The sequence below is a fragment of the Lagenorhynchus albirostris genome, chromosome 12 (genome assembly GCF_949774975.1).
Source record: "Lagenorhynchus albirostris chromosome 12, mLagAlb1.1, whole genome shotgun sequence".
NCBI lineage: Eukaryota > Metazoa > Chordata > Mammalia > Artiodactyla > Delphinidae > Lagenorhynchus > Lagenorhynchus albirostris.
Window position 1 is genome coordinate 27,936,289 of NC_083106.1, and position 12,791 is coordinate 27,949,079.

Sequence of the window (12,791 nt, forward strand, 5' to 3'; positions counted from 1 at the left end):
ATGGGTCAGGAGATAGAAATTAATAGCCAGACAATGTCAAAAAAATCCCTTTATGGTTATAACATTTTATGAATATAATTTAGTTTTATTTAAATATCCTAAGTATTATAATTCTACTACTCTTTCATTTCATAGCCAGATCTTTAATTTTAAATTTTAGTATTTGGGGTTAAATTTAGAACTTAGTCCACAAGAGAAGGGAACCAATTATATTAATTGGTATGATGCCTGTCAGTAGGAGCATGGTGATTTGTTAACTGGGTTGATATTTCTCATAACCTAAAGACTAGATTTTTGCCATAGCGAAATTGTATACAGTCTGTTACTATGAAATAAGGGTCATTTTTATGTAAATTAAGATTTTTTTATTTTGGTGGGGGGTGGGATGCACTTTTAACTGACCAGTAATATGAGAATGAGTCTGTAATGTGTCATCTATATTAATAGTTTATCCCAGATCACAGTAGAAATTATAGGGTATTATTTGTTTGCATGTTTTTAATACATTAAAAATACAGAAGATGAACCTAGTTCTTTCCATTGGTTTTTTAAACGTTTTGAATTTGAGACAATCCTGACTATAGTTTAAGTATCTTAAAACCTCACATTTATAAAACTTGTGAAAATTAGAACATTGACTAACTTGGTAATTACCTTTGTATATATCAGTGAACAAAGTATGAAGGTCACTTAAGATGGTTAAAGGAAGGTAAAATCCTTTTTTTTTTAAGAATGTTCGCTTTTTATTAAATAATGATCAAGTGTCACTTTATTCATGCCATAATCAAAAGAAACATTTAGTAATTAAATGCCTCATTTCATGTTTCCTTTTGGTTGCTGTGACTGTCTTCTGCATATGTGAACCTATTCATCTGAAAATTAATGGCTCTTGTAAGGTAAGGAGTCTTATTATCTTCCTCTGAAGTTTCAGCTGATAATGTTCAAAGCTCTTGTCCTCAATCTGCAAACCATTTGGATTGCAGTAGCAAACCCTTTGATTTTTCTGGCCCAGTAGCGAAATATGGATTATATCATAATTCTTCGGTTGTACCAAGTCACTATTTACTCCGTAAAAAAAAGAAACTTGACAGACCTAAAAGTGAAAAGAAACTAGAATCATGTAAGTTAACAAAAGAGCTGTCGCTAGCTGACCTAATTGATGATATGCCAAGAGATTCTTGTAAAAGTCAGCCATCAGTCAGATTATCATCCACAGATAGTCTGGAGAGTCTACTTTCAAAGCGTCTAGATGCTGATTTGTTAAGACCTCATGCATCTGAATGTATTTCCAAAGATGATTCTGCGTTCAAAGGAATACCAGATTTAAAATCCTTGATGATAAAGAGCACAGCACCTAATAACTCTTTATTTATTCACAATAATTCAGTACCTGATTTGCAAAACATTCCAGTACAAAACAGTTTAGGAAGTTTAAATAATCCTTTGCTCTTAACTAGCTCATTGGAAAATATGGCTGTTGGTAATTTAAATGCTAGTAAAATGACTGAAGTTGGAAGTGTTTCTTCAGTTGAACAAAGCACCAAGAATTGCATATTAAAAAATGACAACTTGCAGTTTTTCCAATGTGAAAGTCCATCCTTAGCTGAACTGTTTCAGGAGCACAAAGAGAACAATCCGAGCCAATGCTTTACTTTATCTGATCTTTGTAACCAACCATCTGCCAGTTTCACAGATCTAAGTTTGGGATCCTTTCCCTTGTCACAACTAGCAAATCGGTATCAGTCTTCAACTGGAATATCAGAATTAACAGGATCTCTGTCATCTTTGGCGTTTTGTAAAGCTTCTCCAACAAGAGACGTTGAGAATTTGTCACTTTCTGATTTGATTGCAGAAACAATTGATATAGATAGCTCTCAGATTAAGAAAGATTCCTGTATGCTCAGTTTATGTGAAATGAGGTCACCTGGAATAGATTCTAATATCGATCTTAGTGTCCTCATAAAAGCCCCAGATTTTGTTCCAAAACGTGTAGTAGACCAATCAGTTGCTCCAATAGCAGGAACTAAAGTTCTAAGTTCAAAATTAGGGAAAAGTTCCAATTCTTCTGATGATAATAAGAGAAACAGTAAAGGCTCTCTGACTAGGAAACCACCTTTTTCTGTCTCTTGGACCAAGGCCCTTGCTGCCAGACCTTCAGCTTTTGCTGCAACACTGTGTCTTCGTTACCCATTGAAAAGCTGCAAGCGACGCACCCTTAACCTCTATAAGACTTTTCTGTATAGTAGACAAGTTCAAGACGTAAAGGACAAAGAGATAAGTCCTCTTATAGCAATAACACCATTTGACTTCAAATCAGCATCTCCTGATGACACTGTGAAAGCTAATCAAAAGAAAGCTTTTACTAGAGAATAGTAACAAAAGGAAAACTTAGTAACTGTTGTAGAGCTTTTTCTTTTAAAGTCTTTATAGGATTACTTTATATTATGGGATTTAAGTTGTGATTTTTGTATTAAAATTGTCTTAAGTCAGTTGATAACTTCAGTTGATATGTACTTTTGCACTGAACTATTTTTTTTTACTCTGTCTTCTTTTAGTGATAATTGGCTTTAAGTTGATAGCCTACAATGGGTGTATGTTTACAAAGTGCTTATGGAAACTTGATATTGTGAAATCAAACCGCAGCTATTTTTGTTTAAAGCATTCAGCTTTATAAGTTTTTACGATGAGACATTTTCTTTTATAAAATAATTTTGTGCTTTGTTCTTAAATGAAAATGCCACCACTTGGGATTATTACGGTTTAGTGATGAAGATTTTTCTTACGATATGTGGCATAGCATAGCTGAGACCGTATTATATTTTAAAATATTAGTGAAATCATTCCCAGTTTCATTATTTTTCTGCAGGTGAGTACTAAAACTTTTCTATTAGAAAATCTTAAAATTTCTGACTTTTAATAATAGTGTGGAGGTTGTTGAAGTACATTTTTCATGATAATGAAATGAAAATCCTTTTAAGGGACCATGTACATATTAAAGATGGATTAATACATAAATTATTTTTATACATTTTCAAAACCATTTGTGCTAAATGAACACTTTAAAATAAATATATATAAAGTCTTTTCAAGTATGGTTGCATGTTCTTGAATAGATAATCTTATCAGATTTCCTTCACATTTTTTACTATAAGTAATGAAATGTGGAGTTTTCCTCTTTGCTACTGACAGCTTTATGTGCTATAATGACAAAGTTTCAACAGTGGCAGGCCAAATAAGAGCTTTTCTAGTCAGTAGAACAAGTACGTAATTCATCCCTTAAAGCAGTCATCCTCAACTAGCAGTCAGAATCACTGGGGGAGTTTTTTTCAAAACACAGGTACTGTGGTTTCACTCCAGCTATGGTGAAATCAATCTCTGAGGGATGACACTTGGGAATGTGTATTTTCAAAATTGTCCCCAGTTGATTCTGATGAGTTACTTCTACTTGAGAACCGCTGCCTTAAAGAAATCAGTAGAATGAAAGAAATTACTAATGCTAAGGATAACATTGGCCAACTTGAATTTTTAATTTGTATTTTCCAGTAATTAGGAATACCAAGGAATATTGCTAATTAGGAATTTAGGGTCTTTTGCCTAAGAAGATGCTGTTTTTATATTATTAGTTATTTCTTGCAGGAAAAAATATATAAAATGTTATTTCTTAATGAGAATAAAATAGCTATATTTTCCCAGTAAAGAAATATTTTTCTCTCACAACTACTTTACTATGCATTTGATAATTTTTTTTGTTGTTTCTTGTTTATTTTCAGAATGACATTCCAGTCTTTTTCGTTGTGTATGATGTTTTTATATCCAGTGTTTTGGTGGGAAAGCTTAAGCCAGCCTGTGTCTTCATTGTTCTTGACCACTTTCTTGTGATGTCTTCAGTTTTTGTTTTTAATTGCAGATTTCAGTATGTATCATTACTGATGCTTAGATAATATAAATCACAAGTTATATTTTATGCTTGATTTTAAAGTTTGAATTACTCCAACTGCTGATTTTGTTTTTCTAGTCTTGAACCTTAATCAAACATTTTAGTAATTTTGAACTATTAGTCTATGACTCATCAACTAGGTTTATATAGTGTAGGCAGTCTCCAGTTTAGAAGTGAATTGTATTCTAAGTGTTTGTTTGGAACTGACAATAATTCCCGATAGATTAAATGCTACACAAGTGGTCCCTTTACTTATGAATCCACAAATACTTGTTTAATCCATATTGAAGTTGAATAGTGTTACTGTTACATTACCTTCTTTTATAACAAACTGATTTTCAAGTGGAAATATACTTTTTAAACCATATAGCAGATCTTGTAGAGTGAACTAGATCTCCTTTTGTTGGCTGATCAGAATTGTAACTACTATTTATGAGATTAATTTTTTTAGGGGAAAAAGTTTCTGTATTACAGGGTGATAGGGAAGGTAACAATTTTTAAATGTCTCCCTATTTCCGTTTTCACGGCTACTGGTCTGTCAGGCATGTATCTGACATGCTCTTGTCCTGTTGACTGAGATCTCTGAGATTCAGAGACTGGAACCAAGAAGACCCACTGTCCCTTCTACCCTTGGCCATTGGCCCTAGGTAGACAAGTGCCTGCTTGTTCACGGATACATTGCTAGTGACAGCAGTTGTTTGCACTAAGTGCATATTCTGCACCAGCTGCTGTTTATTGACTGACTGCTGTCTTGGTAGCTCAGGTATGCTAAGTTTTTTGGTTTATTTTCCAGTTCAAATACCAGTTTTGAAGTGCAAAGCCATTTTTATTTGCATTATGATCAAGTGCATTGATAGTTTAGGAATAGAAATAATGTAATTATCTTCTAAATTATATAAAATACAAAAGACTTAAAATGACCATTTTTCCTCTTCACTTTTTTTGGTTTTTAAAAGAGCTGGTGTTCATAGATGTTTTCCCCTCTTGCATTCTAAAGTCTTTAGTTGACTTTTTTGGTTATGGTTCTTACCATTAATTGCCAAGAACCAGGGTTTCACTTCTGTACAGAATATTTTGCTTAACTTTTCTTTCTTAATTGTTATATCTTTTTCCTATTTCCTAGTTACTGAACTGGTATTCTAGCCTCTTTTCCTCCCTTTAGCTTTGAATCTTTCTTTCTTAAACTTTTCTTTCACCTTTTTTTTCTCATGTAAATACTAATAACCATTTCCAGTGTGTTATATTTAACTTCTAGTAGTCAGTGGGAGGTCATAGAACTAATTGTCATACCAAGGATAAAACTAGTCCAGTGCTTTTCTATATGTGGACCATTGCAAATAAACAAGTACACAGTTTATATATTGAGGAAGAACTATGTATCAGGTTTCTGTTTTGTGTTCACACAAGTGTATATTTACTTGTAAAATCAGTTTTGTAATAACCTAGAAATTATTTTCTATTACTTTTATAAACAAAGGTAATGCTGACTAGACGGGGGGATTCATATGAATTTCTTTAGTAGTTTTCTTTTATAATTATATAAGGCTCAGTGTATGCAGTTGTATATTGTAATTTTAATTTCTAGGGTGTAAAAGACTTGTTACATTTTGAGAGTATATATACATTTTTATAAAAGTACATTGAAATAAATTACAATTCAGAGGTTTTCTAAAATCAGGTGTGAAAACATCACAATTTATCCATTAGGATTTTTTATGTAGGCTTGATATTTCAGAGTGGTATTTTAATAATTTATGATGAAGGTTTCTGTAAACAAATTGGAAAACAAGCTACGTGGTTGTGAAGACTTTCTTTGAAGATATTTGTCATTTAGAATTCTTGTTTTCCAAAAGGTAGAATTTTATGTTTTTACTTTTTAGGACTCACATAGAAACATTATTAAAGTATAGAATATGGTGACATGGGTAATATTGCAAAGATGGCAGTGGAAAGTAAAAGAATCGATAAAACTACACATTTCTGATGTTGACATGCCTGGTTTATATGACCTAAAGGAAAGTGTCATTTTAGTTATAGGACATGTCCTGAGATGAACAAAGATCTGATTCTCAAATGGGAGGGGAAAATGGGTTCTTAAACACATAATTATATTTGTTACAGTGTGTGTAGCATGCATGACATTACACTCTCCAGAGCTGACATCTTTGTCTTCCTGATCCAAGCTGCCACCTCCTCCTCTGCTTGCTGTCTTTATAAGCAATATCACCGTCTTCCAGTTGCTTAAGCCAGAAACCTAGTTAGCATCATCCTTGATTTCTCTCCCTCATTTACTTCTTATAGCTGATTACCAGTCCTATTATTTCTGCTTTACAAATAAGTAAATATATGTGTGTAGATATATAGTTGATTGTTGTTATTTGTGGTAGTTATGTTTTATAAATTCATAAATTAGTGAACGAAATATGGGAACATTGACTTGGTGAATACTGAACCATTGCTCCTACAAGAAACACAGGGTTAGGTTCCTGTGATCCTCTGGTCACAACATTTTTGTCAGCCAATCAATACATAACCTTGTTTTATGTATGTTTAAAGACACTTTATTTAATATATATTATTTATATATTATTGATTAATTGACATTGAACTCACAGCCAGTAGCACTATAACTTAATGCCTAAGCAAAGTGTTATCTAACATGAATCTTTTATTTGTGAGGCATATTGCAGCTGCCTTGTGCTTAGGAACACTAAACAGTGCTTCAGACTACTCTTGGGGACCATTTTAAACAGCAAAATTACCAACTAACAGCTCAGTGTGAAAAATGTGGCAATAAAGAGGCCATGAAAAGGGCACTTGCTTATAGTATGAGAGCTGAAACAAGAAGGCAGAATGTCACCTTGTTTGACCTCAGCTGGGAAGGTGCCTATTGGGCTACTCAAATTTTGTCCTGCTCTGCACTTGTCCACAAGAGACTACAAAATTGTCAAAGTAATGATTTTTAGTGAGTAGTTGAATTCATGAATATGGAATCCTAAAATGAGGATTGATTGTACATTTTTTGACCCACTACTCTGTGGTCTTACTGCTACTTTTTCTCTTAAAGGCTATTAGCTTTGCAGAATTACTAAAATATTAAACTGGCTTCTTTACTTCTCAGTTAATTTTCTCCAAAACAATTTCTGCAATACAGCCAGAGTAACTTTTGTAAAATGTAGCTCTAATTTTCTGTTCCCCTATATAAACCCTTTATTTTATAAGACCTTTTATCAACTGGTTTCACTTTGTGTAACCCACTACCCAAATCCACCCAAGAACACCTACCTGAGTTTCCTCTGCTTCTATAGTACTTTGCCCTTCCCCCTCCATTTCTCCACCTGGCAATTAGCTCTTGAGGTTGTAGTTTATATTCACTTTACTCCTAATCCTGAGATAGGGGAACCTTCATATGTACCCATAATTCACTGTATTCCTTTTTATTACCACCCCATATAAAATCATAACCCCCCCATACATATAGTTCGTTTCCTTTGTAACCCTGCTTTATTGTTCCTCACAACCCTTACATCATCTGACATTGCGTGTGTGTACACAGTTTTTATCTGTCTTCCTACTGCTCCCCAGTCTCCCCCCACCCTCCCACGCAATTTCTATGAATGTAGGGTTTTTATGTGTTTATTGCTGTATTCCCAGCTTAGAATACGTCTGGCACATAAATGTCGGAAAGGATTTTTAAAGTAAAAAGTAAGTCCCACTCTTAAATACTGTCCCACATCTTGTTCCCTAAAGGAAGCTGTAAAACCTGAAAAGAAAATTTCTTTTATATTCTTCTAGAAACTATCTGCATGTTACACATATCAAATGTATATATGTCATTACACAAATGGGAAGATATTAAACACTTCAGTGTCTATATCACTTAGCAAAGTATATTGCAGATCTTTCCTTACCAGTGTATAGAGATCAATCTCACTCTTTTTAAAAGCTGTGTAGAATTCCATAATATGTTTGTACATTAAACAGCCCCTGTTGATAAACATTTTAACTTGCTATCACTAAATGATCCCAAAATGAACATCCTATGTTTCTAGAAATTGAATTTCTATGCCAATGAGTATATACTTCAAAATTTTTGATAAATACTGCCTAATTGTTGTTAATAGCGGCTGTGCTAATTTCCTTCCCACAAGTTCACGAGTGTTTTTGTTCAGATTCTCACAGATAGGATTATTACTCTTTTTGGTGTTTTTTTCCTGATAATTGGAAAATATTTTTTTCATTTATTTATATGTCTTTAATGAGTGAGGCTGGCTGCTTTCTCACATATTTAAATCTATTTGTATTTCTCCTCCTTAGAACTACCTATTCCTAATCCTCACCCATTTGTCTGCTAGCTGTCTTTCATAATGACTTATATATGTGTGTGTGTGTATTTAATATATTCAATTTTTATATTTAAATTCTTAGAAAATCCTTTTGTTATATGCATGGCATATACTTTTTCTTACTTTCAGTTTGTCATCTTTTAAATCATTATTTATAAGACAAATTGTTGACTTTATTATATTCAAATTTACTAATCTTTTATGGGCTTTTGTTTGAAAGTTCTACTTTACTACAAGATAATTTTAAAAAATTATGTCTTATATGTTTGACAGTTTCTCTCTGTTTTTTAATTTATTTTTTTAAACATTTGAGTGTTTAGTCTAGCTGCTATTAGGGGATAAGGTAGAAATAGAGTTTTTCTGCCAACATCTTTTCTTTTTTGATGGCTGGATTTGTCACAGTTACCTTTTGTTGTGTTACACATCCTTTTTCTTTTTTAACCTGCTTAGAAATGCCATCTTTGAAATATGCTAAATTCTTCTCTCTCCATCTGTCTTGTCTGTTTTGGGACTCTGTACTATTCCATTTCTTTGTCTTGTTCTATGCCAGTATCAGCTTTTTAATTACTGTAGCTTTTTATTACTATTAGTTTTTAAATATTTTATAGGCTGTCCTATTTTTTTTCTCCTTTTTCATAGTTTTCTTGAATTACCTTACGTGGCTCTTTTTCCCACATTAGCTTTAGAAACAACTTATCAAATTACTGAAAAAAATCTAGTTCTAATTTTTATTGGGATGTTTAATGTTATCAAAAGATTTTTGGAGAAAAAAATAAACCATTTTCATAGATTTAAAAGGCTTTAGCATTACACTAATAGACAGTAAACATTACATTATTTAAATAGGTTTTCTAGTATTGGTCAACACTGGAACATTCCTAATTGGTCATGGGTTTATTCTTTTAATGGGATGGATTTTATTTGAAAATATTTTATTTAAAATTGTTCTATCCATAAAATTAATTTACAGTTGTGTGTGTGTGTGTGTGTGTGTGTGTGTGTGTGTGTGTGTTGTCAGGTTTTGGTTTCTCGTGGTTTTATAGAGAGCTTAGAAAGTTTTCCTGTATCCTATAATAATTTGAAGAGCATTAAAATTATTTGTTTTATGATAGGAATTATCTTTCTCAGTATTCTAAGCTTAGTTTGGGAAGCTTTAGTTTTCTGAGAAAGCTGTCCATTTCATCCAGGTTGACAAATGTATTTGTTTAGCATTGTAACAAACATTGTCTTACTATTATTTTAGATTCTTCTATACTGTGGTTAAATCTCCATTCTTATTTTAAATATTGTTTTCTTTCCTCTACTTTCCCCCTCTGCCTGCTCTTTTTCCTCTTGAGTTTTACCTTGTAATTTAATTTTCTTCCCCAAAGATGGGCTCCTAAATTGGTAATTAGTTCTGCTGTTTTTAATTCATTAGTTTGTGAGTTTATGACCTAATCTCTTCTATTTTTAATATTCTACCTTTCTGAGTAGAACATTTAATTTAAATACATTAAAGTTTTTTACCATAAAAATTAATATTAATATTTGAAATTTCAAACACAGATAATAATATAACAAACACTCATGAACCCACCCACCATTTAGTTTCAACAGAAGGTAACATTTGCCACACATACTTCTGATCTCTCTCTCTGTTCTAAGAAATAAATTGTTAGATTAGAATCCAAGTTCTACCCTTTCCTTGTTCCTCCCCACTCCCTTGAAGTTGATATGCGTGTTTCTATTTTCTCTTGCTTAACTTTTGTCTCTGTAGTTATTGTTTTTCTTATGAATACTGTGTTTGCTGTAGCATATGGGTTCTTTTAGAGTTACTGTTATTTTCTGGATAATCCACAATTTAATTTTGATTTCCTTTTTAAGCCAAGAACCTAATTATTCTTTTATTTTTTAAAATTTTTATTGGGGTATCACTGTTTTGGAATGTTGTGTTTCTACTGTACAGCGAAGCAGAGTTCCCTGTGCTATACAGCAGGTTCTCATTAGTTATCTATTTTATACATATTAGTGTATATATGTCAATCCCAATCTCCCAATTCATCCCACCACCCCTTCCCCTGCCCCCGCTTTCCCCCCTGGTGTCCATACGTTTGTTCTCTACATCTGTGTCTCTATTTCTGCCTTGCAAACTGGTTCATCTGTACCATTTTTCTAGGTTCCACATATATGTGTTAATATACGACATTTGTTTTTCTCTTTCTGACTTACTTCACTCTGTATGATAGAGTGAAGTAAGTCCATCCACGTCTCTACAAGTGACCCAGTTTCGTTCCTTTTTATGGCTGAGCAATATTCCATTGTATATATGTACCACATCTTTATGCATTCATCTGTTGATGGACATTTAGGTTGCTTACTGTATTTGCTGTAGCATATGGGTTCTTTTAGAGTTAACTATTATTTTCTGGATAATCCAGAATTTAATTTTGATCTTCTTTTTAAGCCAAGAATCTTTTTTGTTTTTTTAAATCCCAGGTTGTGGTGGGATTTTTGTTTGCTATTTTTGTTATGATTACTGGTTTCATTGTACTGTTATCAGAGAATGTGGTCTGTACCTTTTACTCTTTGAAGTTTATTGAGTTTTTCTTTGTGGTCCAATGTAGTTTTATAATGATTTCATAGACCTCTGTCAAGTATACGAATTCTGTTTTAAGAAACCAAGATATGATATATTTCTGTTACTTTTCAAATTTTTGTAGAGTTCAGTATTCTTACTTAAATTCTATTTCCTTGATTGGCTATAGGCAGAGAGGTAAGTTAAAATATATTTTATTGCATAAGCATTTCACCCTGTACATTTTGATAGAAGATACCTGATTTTTCTGTGGATTTGAAATTTTCATTAATATAAAGTTCCTGGTTTGCTTGTTTTATGCCTTTTGCCTTAAATTCAGTTTGTTTAACATTAATATCATGTTTGCTGCTTTCTCTAAGTTTTATTTGTCCATTCTTTTGCTTTCAGTGTTTTCAGTCACTTGGGTTTAGTTGCGTTTTCTATATTTGTGTGTAATTTGGTTTGTCAGAGACAGATAGTTTTTTCCCATTTATGGCATTGATAGGATAGATGTAGTACCTTCTGTCACTTAAAAAATATGTTGTTGTCTTTTATATTTATGTATTTTAATATATGGTCTGTGTTTGTTTTGACTTTGTATATACCCTTTGATAAACTGGAAATATTGTAGTTTATCTTTTTGTTTGTTTTTTAATTTCTTTTCTTTTGGCTGCGTTGGGTCTTTGTTGCTGCACGCAGGCTTTCTCTAGTTGTGGCGAGTGGAGGCTACTCTTCATTGCTGTGTGCAGGCTTAGTTGCTCCGTGGCATGTGGGATCTTCCTGGACCAGGACTTGAACCAGTGTCCCCTGCATTGGCAGGCAGATTCTTTTTTTTTTTTGCGGTACGCAGGCCTCTCACTGTTGTGGCCTCTCCCATTGTGGAGCACAGGCTCCGGATGCGCAGGCTCAGTGGCCATGGCTCACGGGCCTAGCCGCTCCGCGGTATGTGGGATCTTCCCGGACCGGGGCACGAACCCGTGTCCCCTGCATCGGCAGGTGGACTCTCAACCACTGCGCCACCAGGGAAGCCCCCTGGCAGGCAGATTCTTAACCACTGTACCACCAGGGAAGTCCCTATCTTTATAATGTAATAACATGTTACCATTTAAAAATTTTGCCAACTTTAAACAGTATATATGTGTTGATCTATCATGAAAGATGAAGAAATTAACACACTTATACTTCACCTCCTCTTTATTTTTCATAATTTTTGTTAATATTTTAAGTTCTTAGGGAAAGTATTTACCTTTACACCTTTTATAATATATTTAAACTCTTATTAACTGAATTAACTTTAAACAGTTCTTTAATGAGTCCTGGCTTTAAAAGTTGAGCTTATCAGAGTTATACTTTTTCATACTTGACCTCTTCTCTCCCTTTATCTCCTAATAGTTTTAGTCATTATATACGTAGTGCCAAGATTTATAGCATTTTCTTAGATTCTGTACTCAAAATTTCCTTAGTTTTAAACCAACCATAGTTATCTTAAAATTGATTGGTTTCTCATGATTAGGCCTCTGTTTATCTCTTGTTCGACTTTGACATCTTTTCCACCTCTCACCTTCCCCTACTCCCAAAATATACATGTTTGAAATATTTCCCAAATCATTGAATGTATGAAAATGATTCTGTGACCTGTATCTGCATTATAAATAATAGTTCCTGGTTCCTCTTTCTTTCCTGGAAGGCTTTGCAGACATTGCTGTATCATTTTCTATTATTATATGTTGCTAGCTAGCCCATTCCACTGCTTCTAGTGTGGCTTTTTTTATTTCTGTAAGTAGTTTTTTTTTTTTTTTTTTTTAATCTGTATTTCTTGTGAGCTCTGCTGGCTTACTTTTCAACTTTTTCTTCTGTTGTTTTTATCATCTTTTCTTTTATCGTGTGTGTGTGTGTGTGTGTGTGTGTGTGTGTGTGTGTGGTATGTTTTTTGGGAAAAGTGGGATAGAAACAT

The 12,791-nt window shown here is 33.1% G+C and overlaps 1 protein-coding gene across 2 annotated transcripts in view; it reads left to right on the forward strand.

Moving 5' to 3' along the window:
* The window catches only part of HBS1L (HBS1 like translational GTPase), an 81,868-nt gene that overhangs the window by 15,622 nt on the left and 53,455 nt on the right, over positions 1-12,791 (forward strand). The window contains exon 5 of one of the 2 annotated variants that reach the window (XM_060167742.1): positions 902-1,120. The exons of the other annotated variant lie outside the window; for it this stretch is intronic. Within the exon in view, the coding sequence (XP_060023725.1) occupies positions 902-1,120 (219 nt within the window). The remainder of the gene's footprint in view (positions 1-901; positions 1,121-12,791) is intronic. 2 annotated transcript variants of the gene reach the window in all.